This window comes from Rhea americana, unplaced genomic scaffold (genome assembly GCF_003343005.1).
Source record: "Rhea americana isolate MKP2758 unplaced genomic scaffold, rheAme1 scaffold_97, whole genome shotgun sequence".
NCBI classification, from domain to species: Eukaryota; Metazoa; Chordata; class Aves; order Rheiformes; family Rheidae; genus Rhea; species Rhea americana.
Genome location: NW_028187166.1, coordinates 1,794,324 through 1,822,198, shown reverse-complemented (window position 1 = coordinate 1,822,198; position 27,875 = coordinate 1,794,324). Strand labels below are relative to the sequence as shown.

General features: G+C 35.4%; 1 protein-coding gene across 1 annotated transcript; it reads right to left on the bottom strand.

Annotated features, from left to right (window-relative positions):
- Positions 1-53: 53 nt before the first annotated feature.
- CCDC180 (coiled-coil domain containing 180) lies at positions 54-27,875 on the bottom strand. Its single transcript, XM_085325264.1, has 37 exons — positions 27,754-27,875; positions 27,000-27,184; positions 25,870-25,952; positions 25,239-25,348; positions 25,015-25,143; positions 24,736-24,846; positions 23,583-23,678; positions 23,146-23,309; positions 22,795-22,914; positions 22,012-22,091; positions 21,065-21,153; positions 20,283-20,405; positions 19,484-19,657; positions 18,161-18,276; positions 16,683-16,809; positions 16,168-16,207; positions 15,740-16,068; positions 15,043-15,260; positions 14,209-14,384; positions 12,824-13,004; positions 12,292-12,438; positions 11,929-12,073; positions 11,597-11,713; positions 11,126-11,224; positions 10,222-10,335; positions 9,289-9,488; positions 8,525-8,595; positions 7,581-7,713; positions 6,957-7,031; positions 5,960-6,026; positions 5,075-5,216; positions 4,525-4,685; positions 3,595-3,732; positions 2,477-2,588; positions 1,351-1,456; positions 708-846; positions 54-312 (listed from the first exon to the last, which is right to left on the bottom strand). The coding sequence occupies exons 1-37, from the start codon at positions 27,820-27,822 to the stop codon at positions 181-183; spliced, it is 4,818 nt and encodes a 1,605-aa protein (XP_085181390.1). The 5' UTR covers positions 27,823-27,875; the 3' UTR covers positions 54-180.

Genomic DNA, 27,875 nt, shown 5'->3' with positions numbered 1-27,875 from the left:
ATTGGTGATCATGAGAAAGAAGTTTAATTATTTGCAGAACAGAATTTGCCAAGACAYGTCCACAGACTATTTACTTACATTCCTCAATTACTCCAGCAAATATACAATATCATAATTTTTTCTTTGTCAGGAGTACATTTATTTGTAGAACAGAAAGATATTAGCAAAATTTGATTGATCTCATGTATAGAGCTGTTTTATCTTCTGAATGGATTGTTTCCACCAATCTTCCCAGCGCTGAGTTGTCATCAGGTGAGCTGTACTTTCTTCCTTGATCTGGGCAAATTGCTGCTCAAGKTTACATTTGTATTTCTGTACAACCAACAACAACAACAAAAAAAAAGGTGGTGAGGGAAGGGTAGTAACGAGGTAGAGTTTTATTTTGCCTAAATCCAGGTCCTGATCCACTGTGTCAGATGGTTGTATGCAGGCCACTCACTCTTTGCCTTTAGCAGTAGAACTATCTGAGTTTTCTGTTGAAACAATTTCTTGTTGCAATGTACCTGAATGGGAGGGCTTCCTGAGAAACCAGCTCTGTYCACTTCTGACAACATCACAAATAGACATGAGAGAGGATTTCTACCACAGTGAATAGGGCTTTAAGATCTAAAAACACTGTGTATACTAAACTTATACATATCTATAYTTTCTTCTATAAAAACCACCACCACCTGCCACCAACAAGCAGTCTTTTCCCACAGACTAACCTCATATACTGCATCTCTTGCTTCTACTGCTGCTATGTGGCCCAATGTAGTCTTAGCTGTTGTTACAGAGGCAGTTTCCCTGCAAAGAATATAGTCTGAATTGTCAGTAAGAGTAGTCGTTGGTATTCCTGGCCAAGTCCTTCAAAACAAAGCAAACAAAACAGAAGAGATTGGAATAGAAAACAGCAGATCACACTAGTTTTTGCTAATTGTACTTAAAGTGCAAAAGATTAAACAAGCTTTTAATTCTCCTTATTTAGAACAATTATCCTTGATTTACAATCTYAGAAACTGTGCATAGCAAATAGAATCCATATCTTCTGAGTGAAAAAATGTAGTATTTTTATAAATTTTAAAGTGTTGGGAGTGATGACTAGTGGTAAGCAAAGTGCTATGGCAATACAAAAATTTATTGCATTATGATAGAATACACAATTCACTTMTTTATTTCAATCTGTTGTTGTTCTCTCTTTAAAATCACTACCTACCCAAATTGCCCTGTAACTAGTCAAATGACATCACTAATGATAAACATAATACATAACAATTTCAACAAGCAGAGCAGAAAACTAAGAATAGTGTCTAAGATCAGTTTGGAATACAAGAACTACATAGGATGGTGTTTAGTATCTTCAAATGTTACCTGCTCCCACGTTCAATCAACTGTTCAGCTTCACAGGTTTCTAGAGAAAGCCCAGCTTGTTTACGACGGATTAGGGTGGATATCTTCTCTCTTGGCATTTCAATTTCTGGGATACAGTAGAAGATAGACTTAGCAGTAGCAGAACAATGGCAGTCATACCACTGTTTTGAAGAAACTATACTATATCCAGCTTGATGCTTTTCACTTTTAATAAACAGCTTTGCATGCACGTTTATACTTGAGTAGAGGGGTTGGACCAGACAGACTCCAGAGGTCCCTTCCAACCTCAAATATTCTGTGATCATGCAAATCTGTGCATTTAAAGTACTACCACATACAAAAGTCTCTTTTTCCTATTTGTACTTAWAAAAGCACATCTTTCTCTAGCTAACTTTAAAGTTAGATTAACTGAATTTTGCTCTACCGTGATAGGGCTGAGATATTAAAATAGTTATAGTAGCAGGTTCTTTCCTAACTCTCATAGTAGGAAGCATGACAGAAGCCAGGTTCGCAGATGCTTTGGGATAGCRGGAGTTCAACAAGCAATTCTCAGCAGGTGGCTCAAATGCAAGCAGACATTGATCTACATGATACAKGGCAAGACTTTGACCTGTCCTCAGAGTAGCTTAGAATATGAAAGACACAAACCACCACTGTTCCCTGGCCTTCTCTGCTGCATCTCCACTGATTAAGAAAAACACTAGGCTTGCAGAGTGAGTTTGGGAAGAAGAGACTATTCCTTTACATTGTCCTCAAGAACCTGATCAGAAACGAAAAGCTCTTTTCATTCAATACTATAAGCGAATACAGTAACATTCACGCAAATATATACATATATATTTTGAATCTTATATTGCATGGAATGGTAATTGAAACCTTTAAAAAATGATTGTTAAAAAAAAAAACTCAGTAGGTGATATCATTAAATCTTGCCAATTATTCACTAGTAAGAATATGACTAAGAAAAACAATTAGCATAGATGCTTATGGTAGAAATTACCTAAAATCTTGGAGTAATCTGAGTATTTCCCTTTTTAGGGAGAACCTGCTGATATCTTTGAGAGAGTCTACTGGTATCTTTGAGAAAGAAGTTGAGGCCTAAACTAGCAATCTCATCTTAACTTACTTGCTAGTTCTACATCATCAATAGTGATACTTTCATCTAATTCCAGAAGCAGCTTTTCAGTGAAGGCAGCTAGCGCAGAAACAAAGTTTTGAGCACACTCAGCAGCACAGGCCTGTCGGGAAATTGGATACAACAGAGAGGAATTAATTATTTTGATAGTTTACTGCCTCTCCTTTCAGATTACTTCTGAAAGAACTACATAGCTCTCCAACTTTGACTTCTTGCAGCAGCTACAGATCAACACATACAATGGTTTAAGCGGCAAATAAAAGGCTCTAAAAGGGCTCCTTGGCAATGTTCTCAACACTACTAGATTAAAGCTATAAAAAGCTATAGAAATTCTGTATATAGTTGCTCAGTAACTGTATATTTGGGTTAAGCACCTAAACCTGACAGAGACAGCTATCTGTAAATACTTATTTTTGCCCAAAGCAAAGGCCATTTGGAAATTCATATATTTTGGGTGGAAGTGCTTTGGCCATGTATTATTCTACAAAGGGTATATGGGTACGTGTGGGTGTGTGTAGAGCTAAGAGGAAGATGATGTTACTTAGGCATTAAATACTTGGGTATTAAAACAGTATAAAGTTTCGAGTAAGTGGCCTGAGAGAAGTAAACAGAAGGAGCTTTTATGTTGGGTAACTGACCTTCAAGAACCCTAGAGGACTGCTTATTTCCGTTCTTAATATTATGTAGATAAATGGCAGCTACTTGCACTATCAAGATGCTCACAGAAAAAACTCTCCCATGTATCTGTCTTCTGCAATTAAAATAACTAACCAGAGGATGTCACTGTTCCTCCAAATTTAGTCTCATATTCAATACTTATACTATTAAGAGACACCATATCTCTTCTTCAGTATGTTATGAACATTACAAAAGATTAGTTAGTTCCACAATAAATCTGTGTACTTGTACATATGCATTTATGCATATGCTGATCTAATAATGATAACATATAATTCATAGTTAAAAAACATTGTGTGAACAGTGTATCTTAAAATTGAAAACATTTTCCATTTTGCTTTTGATAGGTAAGAGAAATGCATGCAAAATCTACCCTCCTTTCCAAATACAACAACTAACAAGTTCATATTAAGCAATGGCTTTATAGTTACCTGCATCATCTGTGTATTGAGATGAATAGCATCAGCTTGGTCTTTTTGCCTTTTTACTTCCTCTTGGCATAAAGCTTCCAGCTGAAGTAAGTTCTCTGGATGTCCCAGAGAAGGACGTAATTGATTTGTGTGTACAGCCTTTTAGGAAATACGTAAGTAAGAAATACTTCCGGTAAGGAATGTGCAATTGAATCATAATGAGAAAAAAGTGCAAACAATCTTTTTATATACAAGTATCAAGAAAGAACTTGGTGTGTTCCTTGACAGATCAGAGATAAACCTTGCAGTGCGGCATGTATGAAATTGCATAAGTATTTACTGAAGAACAGGGCCTCTGATCTCACCTTGGTTTTTGTTTTCAAAWCATCACAAGTAATAATCTCTCTTATAAATGGTAAAAAAAAGTATTTATTATATCTGTATTTTTCTCTGAACTTAACTTAATACTCAGAGGGACAAAATCTAAAAACTGTAGCCTACAATGTTTTCTGCGCAATCTATTTTATGACTCTGTTATCAGATCTGATAAGATATACTCCTTTTTAAAAGGTAGTAAAGCTATAATAATGTTTCATTTTCTGTATGTAATAAAACCTACAATGGAGTACACCTATATAGTATGTACTGTGTAGCCATGCCACAAACAATGTTACAGTAAAGAATCTGCAGCCTAAATATAAAAATGACTGACAGAGCTGTACAAGATAACACAGAGGAAAGCCCAGTGCTACAAGCAGTGAGAGCATGGAATGGAGCTACTAGAAATACAAAGCTTCCAATAGAACTACACAGACTAACTGCAAACACAAATCCGTGGCTAGCTCAATAGTGAGTGATTAAGCAGTGAGATTAATAAAATGAAGTTTTATAATACTGATCCATTTAGGATAMCTTATACTGGAGGCATTTCAACATGTCCATAATACATACCTTTATGTTCTCCAAGTCTTCCAGCTGTTTATTGAAGAGGTGCCGAATTTGATCAGTGGAACAGCTGAGCTTCTGCTCGTGCTCTTTTAAAAGACTATCAACTGCCAACTGTGAGACGTAAGGGAGTTCCTCCTCAAACAGCTTCAACTGATCCCGAAATTCTTTTTGGAAAAGGCAGATATGTTCATGTGGCACAGAAGTACTCATTGTAAGGAAATAAAACTCRCTCTGGCTCAATGCACACTGTAATGATCAAACAAGTTGAAATTTTATCTCCCAAAGATTCTGGCCCTACCAYTTCTTCTCCTATGTCTAATGCTTGGAGAAACACAGAAGTATTAAAAGATGTAACACTCTACAGGCTTTCAGTTTAGTCAAGGGTCCTTCTGCCATGCTMTTGGTTGATAATATACAAGTCAGAAGTTATCGGCCAGATTTCCCATAAAATCAGCGGGAGTTTTGCCACTGAACATGACAGATTAAGAAATAATCATTGCATTTTCAGTCATGTATACACAGGAAGTTAAAAGACTTAGCTCTAGGAATTTACCTATTAGACAGGAATTATAGTAATCATCTGTCTGACTTTGGTATGACAATATTTTATGTCTGAGCCGTTCAGCACAGAGTTCAAATGTCTCTGGCAGATCTTCAGGAATTGTGATTTGATGCTTATCTTTTCGGTAGAACTCCTTTAGAAGGTAAAGATAAAACAGAAAAGGGTTGGTAACACATCCAAACAAGTCACATCTAGGCATATAACAGTAGCAGGGATGTTTAAGGCTGTCAAACACTCTTATTTAAAACCACTGTTKTCTTCCTTGCCCTGTGTCTATTACAAGCTTTCATCTTGATGCCTATTTGCTCTTTGAATGAGTACTGTTCTTTGAGACTGCAGTGCAGCTTAACTACCACTTCTGAAAAGATACTATCAGTCCTTTTCCCATTGTATTGCTTTTAGCTTTGGTGATATGTATTCAAATATTAGTTATTAAGATTATACTATAATCTAGCAAGTCCTAGTATGTAGCAACTTGATTATAGGTACTTACAACAAAACTTCAGTACATCTATGAACACTTGGAAAGTCTGTTGAAAGGTAGGCACGTGTCACTCCTCCATGCTGTYTCAGTCTGACATTTTCTTTTGATGCCATTGGAACTGTCTTGGCTTTGCAGCCTTTCTACTATACAACTAAGTATGGATGCCTGTACTTGCCACGTACCTTATGTTGCATGAGAATCTAAAATGCTTATTAAATAAAGAATCCCATGATTAAAAATACATTGTGTCAAATATTATTGAAAAGTTAGATGGATGTGAAGAAAGGAAATTTTTGGAGGGCCATCCAAACACTGAAACAGAAACGAACTAGTTAACTGCCACAGTAGATCTATGACAGCAAAAGTGACTGAAGAACTTTGAGTTTTCTTACCTCAGCAAGACAGAGTAAGCTGTCATTACCAGCCCAGAGAATACTGTTAATAATCCCCTTAAAAGTACTGAAAACAAGCAAAATGAAAGAAACAATCACAGTGAAAAAAGATCATACTGACAATATTTACTTTTTCAAACACTTTGTTCARGTTTGTTTTAAAACATACTTTCCAGAATATGCAAACAAATGTTCAGAGTGTATGAGAACCTTTTCTCCCCTTGCACAGATTTTTCTTCAGAGGAAGCACACTCTGAGCTATTGAAAAATGTTTACTAGAGAATGCATTCAGGCCATTGGGGTAAAAGGCAATCTTGGTGAAGTTCCTGTGCTGAAAATTCACATTAAGAGCTTACTCTGCATTTTAGATAAATAAAACAAAAATATTTGAAGGTGTGTCTCGTTGCTTATTGGAAATGTTTTGAAACACAGCACTGAACCAAATTCCCAAGTGTTTAAACATCTTAGGCATAATGGATTTGCCTGGCACCTATGAAATATCTGAATTTTCTACAGTATAACTACACACATCAAGCAAGAATAAGTAAATGTTCTTAGAGAATAGAAAGAACCATTTAAAATAATTTCCTAAACAGTCTGCTCCTAGCTGAGCTGTATAAATGTAACACTGAGCACACAAATACAAGTACAAAATTTATTAAACTTTTAATAGATTAAAGTAATTCAAAGACTGGCTATTTTACATTTTCCAGCCCATTTTTAGTAAATGTACAACACTAGCTATTCCAGTGAGCCCACCCATTGCAGATAATGAACAGAATAAAAAAGATGAATTTTCATTTATTCTAAATATCCTGCAAAATGAGATAGCCTGTAAATACTTTAATGATAAATGTCAAGATTAAACTCCTCAAAAATTCAATAGTGATCTATGTAGTTCACCATTATAAATAACTAAATAGATAAATAAATAGGTGGATAAATAGTTATTTCTGTAGCTGATGAATTTTTGTTTCAGTAAATATACAAGGCTTACTCAGATTCTGGAGGCTTCTCTTCAAATATATAGAATCTCTTGTCATTGCGACCTGGCCTGCTGTATTTCCGTATGCTAAGGAGACAAGACATAAATCTGAAACTATTCACAAAACTTTTGCCTTCCTGACCAGTTATTTGAGCTAGTCAGTCATATGATGGACATGAAATTGAAGAAAAATTGGAATTCTAAAATATAACACGAAAATAATTTTTATAGAAATTTTTCTAAGGATTTTTTCTTTAATGGCTCTTTAAGACTTTTTTGCTGTTTTCATTATTACAGTAGCTCATTTCATCTATGAATCAAGTTGAAGACATTCTGTTTAGATACGAGGCCTGAATATTAATCCATACTGGCTTAAAGTGGGGTTAGTCTACATTTCAACACTTCCACAATACAAAAGAGCAGTAGATGAAAGAGAATTTTTTTTCCCCGACACAATCTGAATAAAATGCAAAGCTGATCATGAACACATAAACAAGAAAGAGATCCCAAAAGATAAGCACAGRCAGAAAACAGGCTAATAAGAAAGTGTGTTGAGAAATTTTCAAAGAGCTGGCAGAACTGAGAAATTTCTGCATAGGAATAAGGTAGGTGGAATTCCTCTTTCACAAATCTTACCTTCCTGTTGATATCTTTTGGTTAAAAGACGAYGACTTTCTGGTGCTCAGAGCTGTGTAGTTGTAAGCAGGGTTCTGGGGACCTTCATCAGGCACATTTAAGCAAGAATTCTTCTTTGATGTCGGAAGAATTGCTTTATATTTAATAAGAGAAGAGGAAAAACACTGAAAAAATGCCAACTAAAGTCTTTTAGTCTACACTTATATAAGCTTGTGTTCTTATTCTATACTGCTTTCTTCCAACATTAAGGGGAACAACCGTAGGAACAATAATTTATGGCAGACAGAGCTGGAGGAATCAAGCAGTGGCAATAGGGATTAAGGCTGTGGACTGCGGCATGAAGAACAGGACTGGCATAGAAAACACATGGCAAGTGGGAGGGGCTTAAAACAATATTAAGGCAGGGAATTAGGGAGTAAGTGGGCCACATTCATAGTCTTGGATGTGAGGGGGCTTTAGAATGGGGAGGAAATAGAGGATATGTTTAGAAGTGGCTGGGGAATTCAGAATCTGGGTAAGAGAGATGAGAAACTGGGAGCACCAGGTAGGGAGCCAGTTGGGGTTACCATTGTATCCCACCTTTGAGTCAATGATAATACACTGCTAGAAATGCCTTCGAACCCCCTGCGTATTTTCATGATTTCTCTTCCCATTCTTCCTCCCTCCCAGCCCTTTTTCCYTTTGCTATCACAAATACGAGTGCACCTCATTCTATAACCATTACTCCAGTCTGCAGCTTTCATTGGTTATGAGTCAGAGATAACCTCGATCATTGCAAAACAAAGATAACCAAGAAAAAAGTTAGGATGAACAACTCCCTTGGAGCTAGCATGTAAGCTACAAGCAGTAGAATACACTGGCCTGAGAAAGCTGGACTTGCTCAATGATATATTAAGAGTTGCAATTTAGATGAATATAACATATTGAAAGAATTGCTGACACACCTGGTCCTAATGAATTTGAACACTCATTTCTCTCTGGATTCAAGACTGAAGATTTTCTGGATGGCTGAATTCTGAAACAAAAGTGGCTTCTGAATATCTTGCTACAAATTCTCTATCCTTACAATGTGCTGAATGAAGCAAATGAAGCTCAATTTCTGTGATAATGTTCAACTGATAGGATTACATTTACAACTGACTGTGTAAATGTAAGTACTTTTACAGGCCTGATCAATGGCTTAACTGGAACTGATATGTTTCTACAAACACAATTTTGTATTAAAATATTTATTTGCAAGGTACACACTTGTCTGTTTATTATGCTCTTTGTATGTTCATTCACATACATGTTGCACTATGTAGCATATAATTGTCTTTTAACTAAAATAATACTCTAGAAGATAGAATTCTAATTCCTATGTAATGYCTAGTTTATAGCACTTTAATTTTTATTAGTCATATCCAAACAATGAGGTATTGTTGGCTATGAGAAATTTTCCCCCCTCCCCCCCAAAAAAAGTCAAGCCTGACCAGGAAATATGTAGTAGTAGTATTAGATACAAATAACATACACGATAATCCCATATAGACAAAGATAAATTTGGAAAAACTTTGATCTGCTTCTGGAATAAAAATTTAAAAAATGCCATTGTAAAGCTCCTTGTAGTGCTATCATAAGCCTCATTAAAAGAAAAAGTATATAAAGTAAGGAAAAATATAAATAAAGACAATGACAGAAAAATACCTTTAGKCAAACAAGTACTTACTCAAGCAAATTTTTGATAATGCTTATTGATACATCTTCAACTGCAGACTTTCCCATTCTGCTTGGATTTAACACAGGAAATTTAACAGGATCCATGCCCATCACCATCACATTGTTCTCATCTCTGAGAGACTCTGTTCGAATGGCAACTGCAATTGGGCCTTGTAACGTAATCTCTGTTGCAGAAGAGGAAAACTCCTCCTGGATTGATCAGAAAATAAAAGCCTGTTGACTGTAACATGCACTTAATGATAGTATTGCATGCAGTTATTCACTACTAAAGCAGATCTTCCACACAATATTTGCTTCACAGGATGAAAGAAAGACTTTTATAATTTTAGGAATAATGTTGCAGCTGTACAACTCAAGATATTTAGAAGTAGTTACACGTTCACTATCCAGTTATCTAGGAGTTAAGAGTTTGGCTAAGAGTTAAGGATTCTCATAATCATAACCAGTATTTAAAGTATATACCTGAAAACTAATGATCTACTGTAAATTACAAAATAAACAGACATTCCAAGTATGGAAGGGAAAAAAAAAAAACATTTGATACAAAATCCGTCAGTCTGTCAAACTCTTCAGGACACTAAAGAAGTGTGAAATACGTACATGAGCAGTGCTGCTCCTTGAAAATAAACCCTTGCAAAGGACTGAGTAACTCTTTGCGGGTGCTGGACATCTTTAACAATCAGTAAGCTCAGTGGTGACTGATCTACTCAGTCCCTTAAAGAGTTGACCTAATGCTTGTAGGTCTTGGACAGCTYGCAATCACTTGACATAATGTAGCATCTTTCTTCACTTAAAGATTCAAAATACAGATTTCTTCACTGTTTTGAAAATTCAAAATACACATTTGGAAAAACCTTAACACACACACATTAAAATTCACTCAAAATTAAATACAATATAAATAACTTGGATATTATCTTACATTATCATAAAGGCTGGTTACATTTACTAGCAAGCAATCGAGATACTGGCTCCTCTTTTTCAGTTCTTTCAATACTACTTTGGAAAAGTCATACAACTCTTCTGAAGTCAAAGCCTGAAAGATATGATAATATGGTTGGTATTTACTAAATTAGACAGATTAAAGACTTTTAAAATATGCTAACTGTTGCTTCCAACATCATGTGAACCAGTTCTGTCACTATTTTGTTTACACGTGCATGGAGGCAGTAAGACTGACCTACTGTCTCAAGAAACAGATTTTTGCTTTCAAAAATAATCACAAGTGTAAATATGCTTGCTCAAAGCTGGAAAGAGGGGAGTAACTGGTGCATATCCAGGCAACCTTAACAACAGTAACACTCGCATTGCASGGGATCCTTCTAAGCAAAAATTCTGTGCTATTCTTTTATTTATTTATTTATTTGTAATGTGCACAGATAGAGACTTGCCTATGAAGAAAGGTAAAATTGAGCATACAAGCCCTGATCTCCACAGGTATGTTTCATGTCTGTTGCTGTGCATCCCATATAGCATATACTGTTTATTTTATCTGCTATATTAAGAATATGCCTCAAAAATATTAAAATATTAGCTACTTATTTTAAATACCACATATAAAGACTGCCTGCTAAATACATGGGACTGGCAACTAATACAAAACTTTTTGGTTATTTAGCAAAAAGTCTTATATAAAATTTATGGCATTGTATTTTATATTCATATAAACGAGGTACTTCTCACTGTGGTCCCTCTTGCTATTTTGGGTGGAGATGGTAAAAAATTGCTCTGTAATTGTAACTCAACATGTCAGTTTGACTACTTGGTCTCTGATGGATGCTTCCAAAACTATCCAAACTATCCAGGTGGTGCCACGTAGAACTTACTTCTTTATCTGCAGTAGGATGAGCACAAGCATCTATTTTTTGATGGAGCTTCTCCAGATAGGAGTTCAATGTCTCTGCCTGCAAATTGGAATTTGCTACCTAAAGCAGAAGCAATACTGATGAAATGAAAATCCATCCAAAGTCAATGAACACTACAATAGCTATAGAAATATTAGATTGTTTCCGCAAAAGGGATTTGGCATAGAGATTCTGGATCTTCAAGGAAGATATACTTATTTGAGCATGTACATTTTAAATGTGCTACAAGACTGCATTGTTCTAGCATAACTGCAGCAGTACCAAGACTACAGTTTAAAGTGGATAATGACAGAAAACAAGACTGAACAGAAAAAGCCACTTAATATTCATCCTCTCCGAATTCAGCCATAAATCTCTCCAATTAAATAGAGAAATTATATAGAGGAATGATTAAAATTAAATTGAACAAAGCTCTGGTGTTTCTGTTTGTACCTCTGACTTGATTTGCACTTGTAGATTTGTCAGAAATCGCTGAATCTTTTCCATAAATACCCGATCCATGGAAAGATAACGGAATTTTGTTTCAGACTGGTTGATAAGTTCAGTAGCCTTTAAAAAATGCCAGAAAAAAAAAGAGAAAGAATTTTCACACTTTTTCAATTTAAATAATAGCWCTCACCATCTCTTTATATTTTTCATCATGTATTTATCATACAAAATTAATTAGAACTGCCTTACAGTTCCAATCCAGGAGCAGGCTGATCATAAGTCACATTATACATGTCAACATAATACAAAATTTGAAAGAAAAAAACTCYGCACACCTGCTCAAAGTAGTCTGATTCCATTTTCTCCATATCAACCATGATTAAACCTTCAAAAGAGTCAATACGTTCACCTTCTTTCTGAAGACGCTTGCAGAAAGATTGTATCTCTTCAGGAGAAAAGTTACCTCCCTCAGAAAATAATCTGAAAACAGCCAGCAAAGAAAAGCAGTTGGCTAGAAGTCTTCTTTTTCTCAAAGACTATTTTAGCTATGACACAGATATTAATAGGAAACTGATGGAAACAGTATAATTGCAGTTGAATAAAAGAATAAAATTTAATTTTACTGTTCTGTTTATGCAATAAAGGCTCATACCCAGAAATAGGTAACTGTATTTATAAATATCCCTCCAATGGAATACCTGCAAGCTTTGAGAAAATCCACACTTGAATCTCGTAATTTTCCCAAAGCTTCCTCCAAATAGTTCCGGTAACTTCTCAGGGAAATCTGGATGACTTCCAAATGATTAAGCAGCTCTGAGTGCAGACTTTCAGTGAAAGAAACCAACCTAACAGCAAATATTAAAAGACAGAAAATGTGTATATAGAAGAGCATACATTATGGTTCAAAGGCTGCTCGTGGTAAGGACATGAACAAAACTGAAACTCAGCAGAAGTGTATTCAGAAAGCAACTCACTGAACTGTGATTGTTTTGATGAACTCTTAGAAGTCACTGGCAAGCAGTAGGTGCTATTGAAAARTATTCTTCAAAACCATTTAGTCAATTGCTACTACCGTGCAAGTTCACGATGTAGTTTTCATTGAAGAGTAACAGCACAGATAAAGCAGATTTGGAAGGCAAACCAGGAACAAGAGAAATCTTAGATATCAATCACAGGAGTCTTTGTATAGTAATACAAACTCACAGCCAACAAGACCTGCAACACACTCACTTCTCAGTCTTAGCTGCACCAACGAAGACAGATCCCATGTCACGGATCCGTGAGCAGAAGTCTTTGCTGATGGTRTTTTGCTCATCATGAAGTCTGAGAAATTCATTTTTCTCCTTGCTCAGAGCTTCCATCACCCCTGCACAGTGGCACTCTAGACGCTCCTTGTGAAGYAACAGTTCCGCTGATAAGAAAACAACTCTTAAAATATGGTCATTACTTCCTGCTTACTGTGGACTATCACAAGCATAAATCAACCTATTATCAAGGGTAAAACAAAGACAAGTCAAATCTCAGAAGGGCTTAAAAATACAATAAAGAATATGATCCTGTTTCATTGACTCTCTTACATCTTTGGCTTATATCAATTCAAATTGCAAATATCTTTTGCTTGCTCCTAAGCCCTCTTTCCCTCCATCTTTTATTTTTGGAGAATGAGGACATCTCTATTACCTGGCTGTTGTCTAGTCTTGTAACCAAAGTAAGTTAAAAGTTATTTTTCCTCTTTTAAAATCAAAAATTCACTTTCCTATATTTTTGCTGGAGAGGAAAAGAAAGGGAAAGTAGGATGTGAAAGAAAGGGAAGGGAGGGCAAGAGAGGGATAGGGGGAGCAAGAGAGAGAAAGGAGGGCATAAAGGAAGGTGGGAGGGGAGAGGGGAAAGACATTTTTGGTCCTTCCTCTGGAATGATAGTTGGGCAAATCAAGAGTCAACCAACCAACCAACCTCAAGAAAATGCCAAGGCGGCACCTATTGTCTTTTTTGTAAAGAGTGAAATTGAAAAATTATTTTCCTTTTCTCCCAGATTTTCTTCTGCAGATTAAATATTGAAGACTGACAAACCTGTCTTGAATCATTTTTCCTGCCCAAAAGAACTTGCTACTTGTCATACAAGAAACAATTATTATTTGTGGCCAACATATGACTGCTCAATAATATTTTATATAGCTCAGTCCTTCCTCTCCTATCCAGGACCCAACCACTGGCACTTYGTCTCTCCCAACACTTGCTAATTCTTTTTCTGTAACACTACTTAAATTTTCTACCATGACAGACTATTGTTAAATTAATTTCAAGGAGAATTCACAAATGGTGACAACGGAAACAGAATCTTCTACATCTTCTACAATAAAGTCATTGATCAAAATATTGCTGGATATTTTCCAAACATAAAATAGTACAAACCAACATGAGCTATGGAAAAGAAGTATCTCTTTAAAAATACAGTATACAAGTAACATATTATGCTAGGAGTTAGTAGACTCAGCTGCTTCATATTGTTTTCTACTACTGAGTCAACTAACACTGAACTAGATTTTGGTCCATTCATGATCATCTCTAAATGAAGACATATAGTGCTCATAATAAATAAAAAAAAAAATAGGTACCAGCTCTAACATTGCAGATATTTGTCTTTATGTGTTCCTGCCTTGATTGACACAAGTGAAGATGCAAGTTAAGTTCTGAATTCAGCTCCTCTTTCTTGGCAGCCACAATGACAGAAGAGTTGGATAAGGACTGTGTAAACCACTTCTCCAAGTGTTCAAAAAAGCAGAGSCGAATCCTATGATTGAAGAAGAAATTACTACAGTGAGGAACAGTAAGCACAGTGCAGTATTRTAACACAGACAAAAGCTTTAATTTTGCAGATATATAAATTCATAAAAGCTTTAAACAAATAAATCAGGCTTTAAGAATCTAGCTGCTGACCACAGGAAGATAGGTTTCACTACCATTTAYGCAAAACTGGTGCTACTATTCTAGTCAACAGAAACTATAAATAATGTTAGCATGATAAATTCGTATTTTCTTCCTTCTTTATGATATCTCAAGTCAGGCATCTTGCAATCTCTTCCTGTTCTGCAGTAGTGAAGGCTGAGAAAAAAGTTACTACAGAACAGAGAGTTTTTGAGCTTGCAGAATATTACTAAGTGCCAGGCATTTTGCCTTTATCACTCTGCAGGGAATTTGGGCAAATTTCTTTCTTTCCAGTACCTTTTTTTTTTTTTTTTTTTTGTAAATAATGTTTGTGTGTTAGGTACTTTGAGAGCTATAGGTGAAGAGCAACCTCAAAAGTTTCTTTTATTTTTACTGATTTAAGAAAGGAATAATAGCAAAATATTTAGATAGTTTTGGATGATTATTCAAATATTTTTTCCAAACATCCAAAATTTACCCATTACCTAAAGGAAAAAAAAGAAGATAAACTATTTTCTACTAACCATTTTTTAAGCTCTGCAAACACAGTGTCTTTTATAAGTATATGTTCCAGGTATGCAGGAAGTGATTCTTTTTCTTCATATTTAGTAAAATAATTCTCTGGGATGCTGGTCTTTCTTGCCTCTTCAACTCCAAAAACTGTGTAAGTGTTTCCAYTAGAAGTGGAAAAGAACTCAACAGCAAACTCAGAGCTTTCCACCTTGCTACTCTTGATCATATCCTAGAAAGCAATTGTAAACCATCATCTGTTAATCTTTAAAAATGTCATGCTTTACTAAGCATTAAACAGTGTACAAGTTAATGTAAGAATCTTAAGGATATTAAGAATAACATTCTGTTTCCCAATTAGAGGGACATGCAAATATAGAATGTGTTTGCAAGTCTCATTGGTTACAGTAATGAAATGAATTCACCTAAGTACAGACGTGAAAAAGTAATAGATAGAAACACGACTTAAATCACCCACCATGGGTTAAGATTACTACAATGAAAGAAAGAAGCATATTTCAGAAACTACTATTTGCAAAATGCTTTTACAAGGGTAAAAGCTGTGCATAAAGAATGTTTGTGAACTGTTTTATGACTTCAGTTGTCCATAAACAGGATATAAGTCCTAATTGTCCAGGAAATAAAGAGTAAAGACTGATGTGTACTGTCTGTACAAACTAAATCTGATCTTTTTAAAGAATGTAGACTTACCTCAGCCTGARGGAGATTTCCCATTTCATCATGAGCTTGTGCAAGACTTCCTTCACCTTCAAATGTATTCTCTTCTTCACCTTCTTGTGCAAAACTTACCCCCTGTTCTATATGATCAGTTTCTTCACTTTCATGAGGAATACTCTCTCCATCCTCTTGTTTCTCTGTTTCTTCAGTTTCTTGTGCAAAGATGTCCTYGTTCTCAGGTGTATGTGTTTCTTCATTTTCCTGTTGAATGCTATCAGCCYTTTGCTCTTCTTCATATTCTTGCACAAAGCTCTCAGCTTGCTGTTCCACCATATTTTCAGCTTCTGAAAYTTCAACTAATTCTTCCCAATTAAAACAAAGTTTTACTGGTCATAATTCAAAGGAATATAGATTAAAAGACAAGAAAGCAGAAAGACCTTCTTGTGCCTTTGAGGTATTACCTTGCTCTTGAAAAGTGGTGTCCATCTTTCCTTGCAAGTTCTAACAGGGAAAAACAAAAAGAAAAAAGAAACCCTACAATTTAAAAATAAAAATTTGCTTCCTTAGAATCATAAATTCACATCTCTTCTCAAATTACATCTATTTCAGTAAGATAGTCTAGTCCTGAATAGATCCTTTATCTTCTAAATGAACTAATAATAAATGAACTAATAAATGAACCAATAAATGAACCAACCATAACACTGAAATTGATTAACATATTTTTGTTGATTCTCACTTTTGTGTTTAAAAATGCAATTTTTAATTTCCTGAAATGTACTTCACAACAACAAAATGTAGAATTGAGAAAGGTTTTGTGTCCCCCTTGCTTCCCTCAAATTCTAGCAAAAGCTTACTTTAATCTTGTGGCCAAAACAATGTTTCAGTTTATTTAATCTGAATTTCAACAAAAGTGTAAATTCCCCAAAGTGAAAAAGCAAGACTTTAAACCACAAGAAATTTGTTTCCTTTATACCTGTTTAAAGATTTCTTTTACATTAAAATATTGGCTGATGGATACACTGTAAGAAATCAACTCCTGCAAAACAGCTTCAGGGTAAGCCATTACTTTATCCATTAGAACTTGATTGAATGTCTCATACCTGTTAAAATGCAAGGTCAAGGTCACTATTTAAGAGACGTATATAGAAACAAAATGAAACATGACTATTATGCTTTTAAATCTGAATCTAACTTTTCCACCRATTTCATAAATCTTTAGGGCTGGAATCAATGATTGTACTGTATCTATGCAGGTTGAATACAATGGGATTCTGCCKTGTTAGTAGGAATTATTTCATTACAAATACACAAACATGTGTAATAATAAGTTTTACAATAAGGGCTTTCAGATCTTTCATTCTGGACAAAAAAATCATTCAAGACCTGTGCTTACACAAGAAATACTAGAAACAAGGCATCAAACTAATGTATTTCGGTTTAGTCAGCTATGACTCAAGCTTTTCTGATTTAGTTTTGTTGTACTCAGAAATGAAAAGTAATGGCTCAAATTCAGTCTCGGTCCAAGAAAAAGCAACTTGTCTTCACTTAGGTTCACATCTGGTTTAACTCTATTACGAAAATTAAGGGGAACTTGCACATGTGTTCAAATATTCAAAGAGATTACATTCCATCTCTGCAACCTCTCACTGTGTTCTCACTCACATAAAAGGTACTTGCTCACTTTTTTTAAAATGGTCCTAATGAATAGGAAGAGTATTGAACCAACAGCTCTAAAAATAGTTATTTCATATTAAGCCATATACCAGACTACAGTGTGGCATGTGTACAGGTGTGTGTACTGCTCTTCTAATATGCCTCAGATCTGATCAAGACAGAAGATCATCTGCATACGAAAATACAACTTCTTCTCTGGCTATTAAATCCTCAAACCTTCTGCTGAGGTTCTTCAACAAGGAATATTGTATGTACCAATTTGGATGTGATTTATTTAAAGATGCTGATTCTTGATCACGACAAATAGAACAGAAAGATTACCAAAACGTATGCTTAGGCTATCTGAAAGTCRTTAATAATTCCTAGTTCCTGCCACCCTGAAGCAGATCAAATCTGCAAACCAAGAGGAGAGCTAATGGCAGAGATCAACTTTCTGATCTCCAAAATATTATTCAAGAATCTGAACTACTACTTTTATCTTCTGAATAAATAGATAATCTATGACACTGATATGGATGACATCATATATAATAATACTGACCCAATTTTTTTTTCAAATTATACCATTATTTGTTGTTTTTTTCTTGCACCTACTTCTAAACTGTAGGTGTTGCTTGCCTTAACTTGGCTCAATATGGAAAATATTTTACTTCTAATTCTTACATGAAGTAACAATGTTTTTTCAAACCTTCACACTGCAGCAGAAAAACAACTTAAATAGTTCTAATAACTTTTGAATATGCTTTACTTGGCAAGTTTGCATTACAATATTCATACCCAGTTCTAATATCATCCAAAGAAGAAACAGCTTTCTCCAAATATTTTTTTAGCTTTTCTTCAGAGCTTGCTGTTCTCATTTTATCCAGAACTATATCCAGATTAGTTTCCATCATCTAAGAGCATATAAGGAAAAAAAAAAAAAAAAAAAAAAAGATTTAGTCCTTACTGAGATGCTTCAAAACTATTCAGGATTCAAATAATTAATTTTATATAAAAGGCTGCTTTACAAACAGCATACAAATATATAAATATATATTTAACAGGGTTATTTTCAAGGCAGTTAATGCATAACTATGGTGTGTAAAATGCATTTACTCTGAAATAGTACTTGTTGCTAATCACAAAAAGTGAAGCCCAGCTAAGCAAAAGAACATTCACTAGAGTTGGACATTATGCCTGAATGAGTTTAAAYAGCATAACTTACAGAATGTAAGCAGCCCAGTTTTATGCATAGAATAGTTACTGAGGAATCTCACAATGAAAAACTTTGAACAGCTAAATGTACTTCTGTCTTCATTTCCACAAGGGTGCTTAGCCTGATAAATTTGGCATCAAGTAGCACTCGCTCTGAAGGTATTACAGAAGTAAGTGGCCCCCAACATGACTCCTCTATGAAAGGGTACGGATAAGAATACTTTCAAACACTGGATTCCTCAGAAGGCTAGATTCATTCTATATACCAAGAAGTGATGTTACCTTACCAAAACTGGCTAGTACAACAATTTTTCATAGATAATGAACATAACCTTTGATATTGCCTCTCCAAGTCGCATGATACACACGATATGAGAATTTGACATACGAACAAGGCACTATACCTGCATGAGATCCTATGCATAAACTGTAGTTCCTTAATAAAGGAAACATAATCTTTATGACCATTCCTGTATCAAGAATAATATATGGATGATCATTAAATGTGAATCAAGTATTTATCTAAAAATGTACCTGACAGAATGAAACAACTTTGTAATAAATTCATAGAATCATAGAATCAGTAAGGTTGGAAGGGACCTCTGGAGATCATCTAGTCCAACCTCCCTGCTCAGCAGGGTCACCTAGAGCATGTTAGACAGGGTTGCATCCAGGCGGGCCTTGAAGATCTCCAGAGAAGGAGACTCCACAACCTCTCTGGCAACCTGTTCCAGTGCTCCGTCACTCTCACAGTGAAGAAATTCCCCCTCACGTAAATTCATGCAATTCAGTACAAGTGTTTATGATTACCCTTTAATTTTTACCTGCTACAAAGCAGATACTTTGAATTCCAAAGGCCACTCTGCATAAGAAGTCTTTCTTTACATTACACCAGATTATTTTTACCTGTATTAAGTTATCCTGTTTCCATCTGCATTCATCTAATTTCTTCTTAAGTTCATCTTCTTGGTAGGAGAGTTGGAGTTGATGCACATCCCAGAGGGCAATAGCTTCCTGAAAATAACCGTACAAGTCTCTACAATTCTGTTCATTCTGCTTAGCCAGCTCTTCCAAATCTCTCTAAAACAAAACAATTAAATGAACCAGTTACTATTAAAATATTTGCTTGAAGATGAAATGAATGATTAAGGGGCTATATGACATAAAAATTGCCTGAAGGTAGGCCACCAATATTCAATGTAGTCTCCTTTATCTGAATAGGAATAAAAACAGCCCAACTAAACTGGGTAAGAATATTTTTCCTAAAAGCTGAGGTATCAAACTTCCTGCTTATTCTTCTGCTTCTGTCAAGCACTGTCAAGTAAGAAGCACCAAAATTTCCATAAGCTCTGAAATATCTGGCTATTTAGCATTTTAAGAACAACTGTCTATTTGTTTTTATATATAGAATCATAAAAGATAGAATTGAAAGAAATTTAGGAGATATTTAAATCTATCCCTGTCTCCAGGCAGGATGAGTTATACCTAAGTCATCCTTGACAACCTACTATAAACATAAAACCAACAACTGTGAATTCTTGAACCACACCATAGGGGTTTTCTTTTTTAACTGATGGGATAGATATCCAATTACCCTATGGATCTATTCCTAACATCAATAGCCTTAGTTGAATATGAAATGTCACACAGGGGTGCATGAAGAACAGTACTCCCAGAATAATAAGAACAAGTGTAAAAACCATACATCCATATGCTCCAGTTCTTCTTCAAACTGACTTTGTAGTTTCTCAGTCAAATGAAGCAAGTCAGAATTCACAATTTCTTCAGCCTCCATTTTTGTGCAAACGCTCTGATTCAACAGTTTATTCTGAACAAAAAGAATGGTAAGTTATTGACACATATACAATATAAACCATCACGTGGCTTTTAAAGAGTGTGGTTAAATATAGTATTTCTTTAAGATGGATACAGACTGTGCATGTGAAAGCTGGGGAGTTGCTATACTCATCTTACAATAGCAGACTGAAGCTCTGATGTTTTACTTCATTAACAATCAGCATTASACTGAGGAAATCAATGTGTGTTGAAATTGCTTGTTCTTCCTACAGCTTTGCTATCAAGCTTTCTTGAAACGTTTCACAGAGCGATTTAGGCCCCCAAATCTCACATGCTGGTAGTGAGCAGTATAATTCCATTTGTACACAGAGAGAAACTGAGGCAGAGAGGTGGAATTTCTTCCCCAAGGTCAGACAGACTTGTCAGAAATGCTGGGGGGTTCTGACCTCGAGCCCTCTACCTAAATGTGGGGCAGCACACCTTTCTGTACTACTAACTTTACTCAGTTTTCATACATTTTGTGTACAAATACCACAAGTTACTGCAAAACAAAATGCTGAGTAAGTCTTCTAATGCAACAGGAATTACTTTCTAATTTCCCCCTTACTCTATCTGAGAGYTGGCTGGATTCTCAAACACCACACTGCTATCAAGAATCCCTCCAAGAATTTGCTGAACTATGATACTGACCTTGCATAACTGCACTTCTGTCAAACATTTCTGATGGACCTTCTCATACTGGGCACGAATTTTCATCAGACACTGCACATTGTGGGTGTCTGAAGGACATGGAAAAACAGGATGTAAAAGTCCATTGTCAGATTTCAGTATTTCATAGTACAGTGTGAAATGGAAACACAACAGAGGACCTATGCTGAGCCCCAAATCATGCCAGTAGCATCTTCACACTTACACGACATTATCAGCAAGTAAAATGAGACACTTGTACACAAATCTTTTTATCATTATACTTAATGCAAGTTATTTATAATCGTTATCATATTTGCTGTTATATAAGCTAAAAAACACTAAGACACTATCTCTTCTGGAGAGACAGGAGGTAGTCACACAGAGAGCGAAGGCAGACAGCAACAATCACAAAGGAATCACCTCAAATAGTTTTGCATTCATTCTACAAGAGCCAAACAGAAATATTTTTATATGACTGGAGTARTGATTTGGATTAAAATGAACTTTCTCTTTGTCCCCAGACTAATTGTAACCAGGTCAACTACTGCTAGACCTTCCCATGTGAAAATACTAGTGCAGCAAAAGGGAAGCAATGCAATAGGCAGCTTCCTTTTGGTTGTACTGCTAAGCATCTCAGGAGGTATATGGAAATACACAGAACAAGGAATACAGCAAACATATGTACTCAAAATCTGAGTCACCCCTTCCTTAAAAAAAAAAAAAAAAAAAAAAAAAAAAAAAAAAAAAAAAAAAAAAAAAAAAAAAATGGAAATACACAGAACAAGGAATACAGCAAACATATGTACTCAAAATCTGAGTCACCCCTTCCTTTAAAAAAAAAAAAAAAAAAAAAAAAAAAAAAACCCCTCCTTTAAAAAAAAAAAAAAAAAAAAAAAAAAAAAAAAAAGGTTCGAATTCCAGACTGTTTTTACACTTTCCCTCCTTACCTATGCTTTTGTTTAAATTCACCAACGATTTGTACCATTCATTTATCTCAGCTTTCGTGTGCACTGGAGGCAATAGATTACTATCAAAACATGAAACAACAGTCAACCATCTTCAAATATAATCCAGTCAGTTCTCAAAGGCTAAAATTATGAATCAGAGAAATCAAATCRCAGTGGTTTATTTTAGTGGTTAGAAAAGAGACTCACAGCCATTTCAGAAATGAAAATACAATGTCTGCTGTTTCTCAAGGCCCTTGTTAAATGACAAGGAACTAAGTGTAATTCACCTAGTTCCTATATACGCTCTAAAATAAAAACTGTATTTTAAAATGGCAATAGTGCAATGGATTGCACCCGTACTATCTTCTTTTTGTCAGGATAGATTAAAATATACTAATATGAGATCCCTTCAATCTTCTTAATCCATATAGTAAATTAAACTTAAAAACCTTAAATAATCTCTAGACAAGGTCATCAATTTTTACTTATCCTCTCATCCTTGTCTGCCTTTGCTTCTATTCTGTTTTTATGGCCAATGAGCTTTATTTCTACATTCCTGCATTTCTAAGCCTGGATGACCCCCTATTTAATGAAACCTGTGCACTGAAAACCAAGAATATAATTTTTCCCATTAAAGTGAAGTCTACAGAAGTAGTTCAGGGCCTTACTGCTGCATTGCTCCTCTCCAGTGTGCAATTGTACAAAGAGCATTCTGTAGTCAAGTCCTTCATTAACTCTTGCAAGAGCCCTGTTTTCCCACTACTGTTCTCTCTTTTTCCATACCCAAGGCATTGCAGAAATTCTAGTCTCCTTTCATTAAGCAAAATCTGATGCTTTATCATGTTTTCCATTTCATGTTGTACAGCTGGTGGATTCTGTATTTCTTCACTTGCCATAAATTCTCTGTAGGACACAAGATTACACTGAAGTAAATATCTGTTGGGGAACATTTTATGTTTGAAATACAAATACAAAATGTGTTTTATATACATGAGACTAAAGAAGAACATTAAATTCTTTTAGTTTTATAAAGGTAAAAGAATAAAATATAATTTTAATAAAAAAATGCAAATGACCACTAGTCACTTAGGGCTATTCATACTTCGAAACATAATCAGCTTCAAAATTTCAGACCTGAAACTGTGAACTGCATAGTTCTTTTGTAGGAGCTTCCAGTCCTTCAACCTATCTTGCCATTTCAACCGATGTGATAATTCCCTTTTCAATTCTGTTTTCATTAAATTAAAGAACAGCTTGGCAATTGCCCTCCGATTGGCCAATAGGGCTCTGTTAATAATCTGTGTATTAAAAAATAGAACAGGAACAAGAGCAGCACAGCACATAACATACATGCAAAACAACTGGCAGCTCTATGTTGAGCTAACAAATTACAGAAAAAATAACATGAATACTGAAGAATGCYTTGCAAAATGGAAAATGCTCTCTTACATTACCATGACTGATAGGTAGAAATGATGAATTTCAGTTTGATAAGAGAAGAAAGATATTCTGGGAGTATTCTAGTTTGCTATCTTCTCACAGGCAGATGTGACTCATTACAAAAGACTCACCATGGCTTCATCATTCATGAACCTATAAACATCAGGTGGTAAAAGGAAGGAAATATCCTCCAACATCACAGTATACTTTCTCAGTACATCTGTTATCTGTGCAATAAAAGAATAAACAAAAGAGATGTCTGAATAACTGAAAAGTCAGTTTCTTAACACATGAAAYGAATAAGAAACTTTTTCCATTAAAATAAATACAATTGGCTGCTAGGCAGATTGAGAATTGAACGTATGTCTTAAAATACCAATTTTAAGCATCTTTAATACTGATTTTTTAATCACTGATAAAAAAAAAAGTATCCAAACCATTCAATTCTGTGACTGATTTCAATTTCAGCTAATTTCTCTTGAATATGTGTGATTCTCTAGAGCTCTGCAAAYATGTTACAAATTGAAAAGAAGTTGGTTAGAATTTTTTATTGCGGTATCTGTAGCGAGTCCACCAATGCCTGTGTTAAGCAGATGCACGTATTTTAAGCAAACATGGTCTTCTCTGGTCATYTTCACAACTAATCAAACAGAAAAATTACTGGTGATGCTGCTGGAGCTATGCACTGTGTCTGCATTACAAAGAGAGGGCTAACTGAAGAAGGTATAACAGATACAGCTTTTGGTTGTCTATAAGAACAAAGCAGCAAGGACTTCATTATGARTTATCCATATATTAAACCAAACATTTACCTGTGATCTCCAGTGACTTTTATAGGTCAGGCTAAAGCATACCTAACTATAGCATCTTTGCTAMTGATACCCAATGTATACCAACTAAAATTAGCTAAGGCACATCTGTGCATGTTCTCAGCTGCCAAATAGGTACGCCCTAACAAAAAAACCTTCAGATTTGATGATGGTTTGACCTAAACAATCCTGTAGAAGTATAAAAACAACTCATAGATTCCTTGCATCTCTTTTGCAAATAGCCATGGAAGAAACAGAAGCTTTGTATATAGAAAAGTATTATCTTTTCCTGATCATGTGTGCATGGAATGAGAGAATGATCTTTGGCAACCAGGCAGTAATCATCGATGCATCAAAACCCATGGCACACCTCTTGGATTCCYGTGGAAACAAGCTACTCTTTGGCTCTGTATCTAGCATTATGAGCAAATAATAATCTTATGCTTAATTAACAGTCATTAAAACTACAGCTCACTTTGTCAGTTCGACTCCATTCAACCATTTTTAAGGTTTCATCCATTTCCCTAATCCACTTCCTTCTGGTCAAATATTCCTGGTGGATGACATCCCATAGTTCTTCCAAACTCTGCAAGAAGGATTTACTATCAATTTCATTGAAAAAATACAAGGAAAAGAAAGCAATTATATTTTAAAATTACAGCAGGACATAAACAGATATGTTACACAGACCAAGTGGATTACAAACACCAGGTACAAATAACTGAAAATGAGACAATGACATGAGCTGCCTTACTTCTATTGAGAAGCCTTCCAGATCAGTGTGGAGCTCAATCCTTTTGAACCAAAGTTCAATTTTTCTATCTGATTCCAACAGTTTTGACAAAAGTAAATTTCCAGGCTCCAAAACAAASGATTCTATTTCCTAAAAAGGTAGAAAGTTGGTCCGATCTTCTGAATATTAGTYTCTATCTTTTGTATAGCACTCTAAACTACCTGAACTACAAAATCCAGTCTTACTCTTGCAATGGAGGCAAGCTCATGATGCATTGAGGTCAGTGCTTCATCATGACGGCCTTGCCTGTGTCCTGACAGGCGTTCCAAAATACTGCTGCTTGTTTTCTCAGAAACTGCCAAGAAAGAAATGAGGATAATGTAGCTTGGAACTGCTGCTGCAGAACACATAAGGCACACACAATAAATCTCTAAATCAACACCGCAACCTTTATACCTTGAGCGGCGGCTTTTATAGTGCTTGTCAGCTTTTCACAGAAAAGAAAGTCTAGGTTAATCTAGGTTAAAAATTGTAAAGCATACTTTTGATTTCCTTTAATTTTATTAATTGGTGATTTTTCAGAAGAATAAAAGCATGCAAACTATGAACTAAGTTTAAGTATGATGTAAACAACTGCGACTTCCAAGAACAAGAGCTGCTTACATCAAAACTGGAATTTACTGTATAACTATATATTTTGATAACTGACTTTTTTCTGTGGATAGATTCTTCATCTTCAAAATTACTTAGAAATCAAAGATGTGTCTGGACATCTCTGAGGTTCATTTTATATTTCTTTAACCTTTTTCAGCTCAAAACATTATATATATAGTGGCTCCTAAAAATGTGGACTAGATTATCTGAAATCAGTTTTACCAACAAAATCAGGTAGGGCTCTGACTTCCTCAACTGCAATTACGTCTTCACTTTTCCAAACCTTTTGAAGTGTTGTAGTTTTCCTGAAATAGAAGAAAGATTTGATCTGTACTAGATAGCTAAGAAACCTATGGATCAAATTGACTGGCAAAATGTAACATTTAAGTAAACGTAAGCATCTTCCTAACATCAAAATATGAATGGGGTGTTGGTTCATAGAATTAATGTTCCTATCACAGATGAAKAGCACTGACTAATTATCACAGAATGCTTGAGGTTGGAAGGGATCTCTGGAGATCATCTAGTAAAAAATTATCAATTATTTGTTGATCAAAACCTCAAATGTCCTATGATGGCATAAAAACAGTAATACCAGATTTAATACACTTAAACTACGAAGACATACATACTACCTCTAAAATGGATAATATCCATAAAATGTTAAGTAATAATCAGCAAGATGAATGAAAACAGCTTTTATCTGCCCATTGGTCTTCCAAACAGTTTGGCCACTGTGTTTCTCCTTGGAAGATGTGGAAATAAGGGAGTCATTATTCAACAGAAGAGTTAGGGTGCAACAGAGGGAGGCTCTRCTTTATCTTGTTACTCGTGCATACAGCTTATAACAGAGCTGGAAATTCCTGCAGCCACTTCCATTGATGTTACCTGCCTCCACTGATGTAAGATCCAAGCCAATTAAATTTAATAATATGGTTTTCATACTTACAAATATATAGGAAACTAATTATGTAATAGTGAGAATATCATTACATTGTTGTTACTGCCTAATCATACAAAAAGTAGGCATAGCTTAAACTATAGCTCAAAAACAGATATCTGTCTATCTTGGGCTTACATCTAGATTGCTTTGAATAAGAAAGATGAACAACAAATTCTAAAAAGGAAAATCATATTATAGGCCTCAACAAATACTAACCTAGCAACCCTCACATTGATGTGCTGCAGCTCAGTAAATCCATTTTACAGCTCTGATAAAGGACATAGTCCAATACAGATGGAGTTAGTGCCTTAACCAAGAATTCAGGATCATCTAGCTCCCAGTCCAAATCTTACACATTCACGCTTCTGTCATAAACATATAAACACGTATTTATATTTCTGTTCTATACCTGTATAACACTGGCTTTTCTGTGAAGTCAGTATAGGGCATTTTTTCAACACACTTCTGCTGGTAACRCAGTAACGGCCTTCCACCAGCACAAATTTCTGAGTCCTTAACTGAAGGTATCCTTTCACTCTTCACAGAAAACTTAGTCCTGCTCCTTACTTCACCCAAAGAGCGTACTAAATGAACCTTCAAAAAAACGTAATTAAAATGGTTGGAATTCTTTCCAAACCAACTAACCTGAGAAGAATGACAAAAGAATGAATAAAAACAGAGAAGTAAAAGTAGCAGAAATAATTAACATTACTTTGCACATGCATAACAACTTTCATTCAAGACTCCTTTCAAAATAGGCAAAAGAGATATCCCTTTCCCCAGACAGAAAAACTAAAGCAAACTGAATTGYGTGCCTTGCTTCTGGTTACAAGGAAAGTCAACAGCAGAGTGAGAAACATGATTTAGATAATCCTGGAGTCGAACCACACACATTAAGTCACACCAGTTTTCCTTTCAAAAACAAAACCCCACAGGCTGCCGCTTATCTTTCACTGCTCTGTTTTCATCCTACCGAAGCTGCCTTCACTTAGTGTTTCCTGGTACGTAACAGAGACACAGGAAAATTCAGCCTGAAAATAAAATTATTTTCCACTAAAACATAATATTTAACGGTTCAAATCAACCTCTGGATTAACTTCCAGGAAGCAACCAACCAACCTAGTTGAACAGTTTAGCTTTTGCCGCTCGCGGGTTTTTTATACCTCATCTTCGAAGATCTGCTTGTAGACTTTGCCGCTGGGGACAAGGCGGACAGCCCCCGCCGGCTGCATCTTCGGTTCCAGAGGATACTCCCGACGGCGGGACCACACGCCTGCCGCGTAGT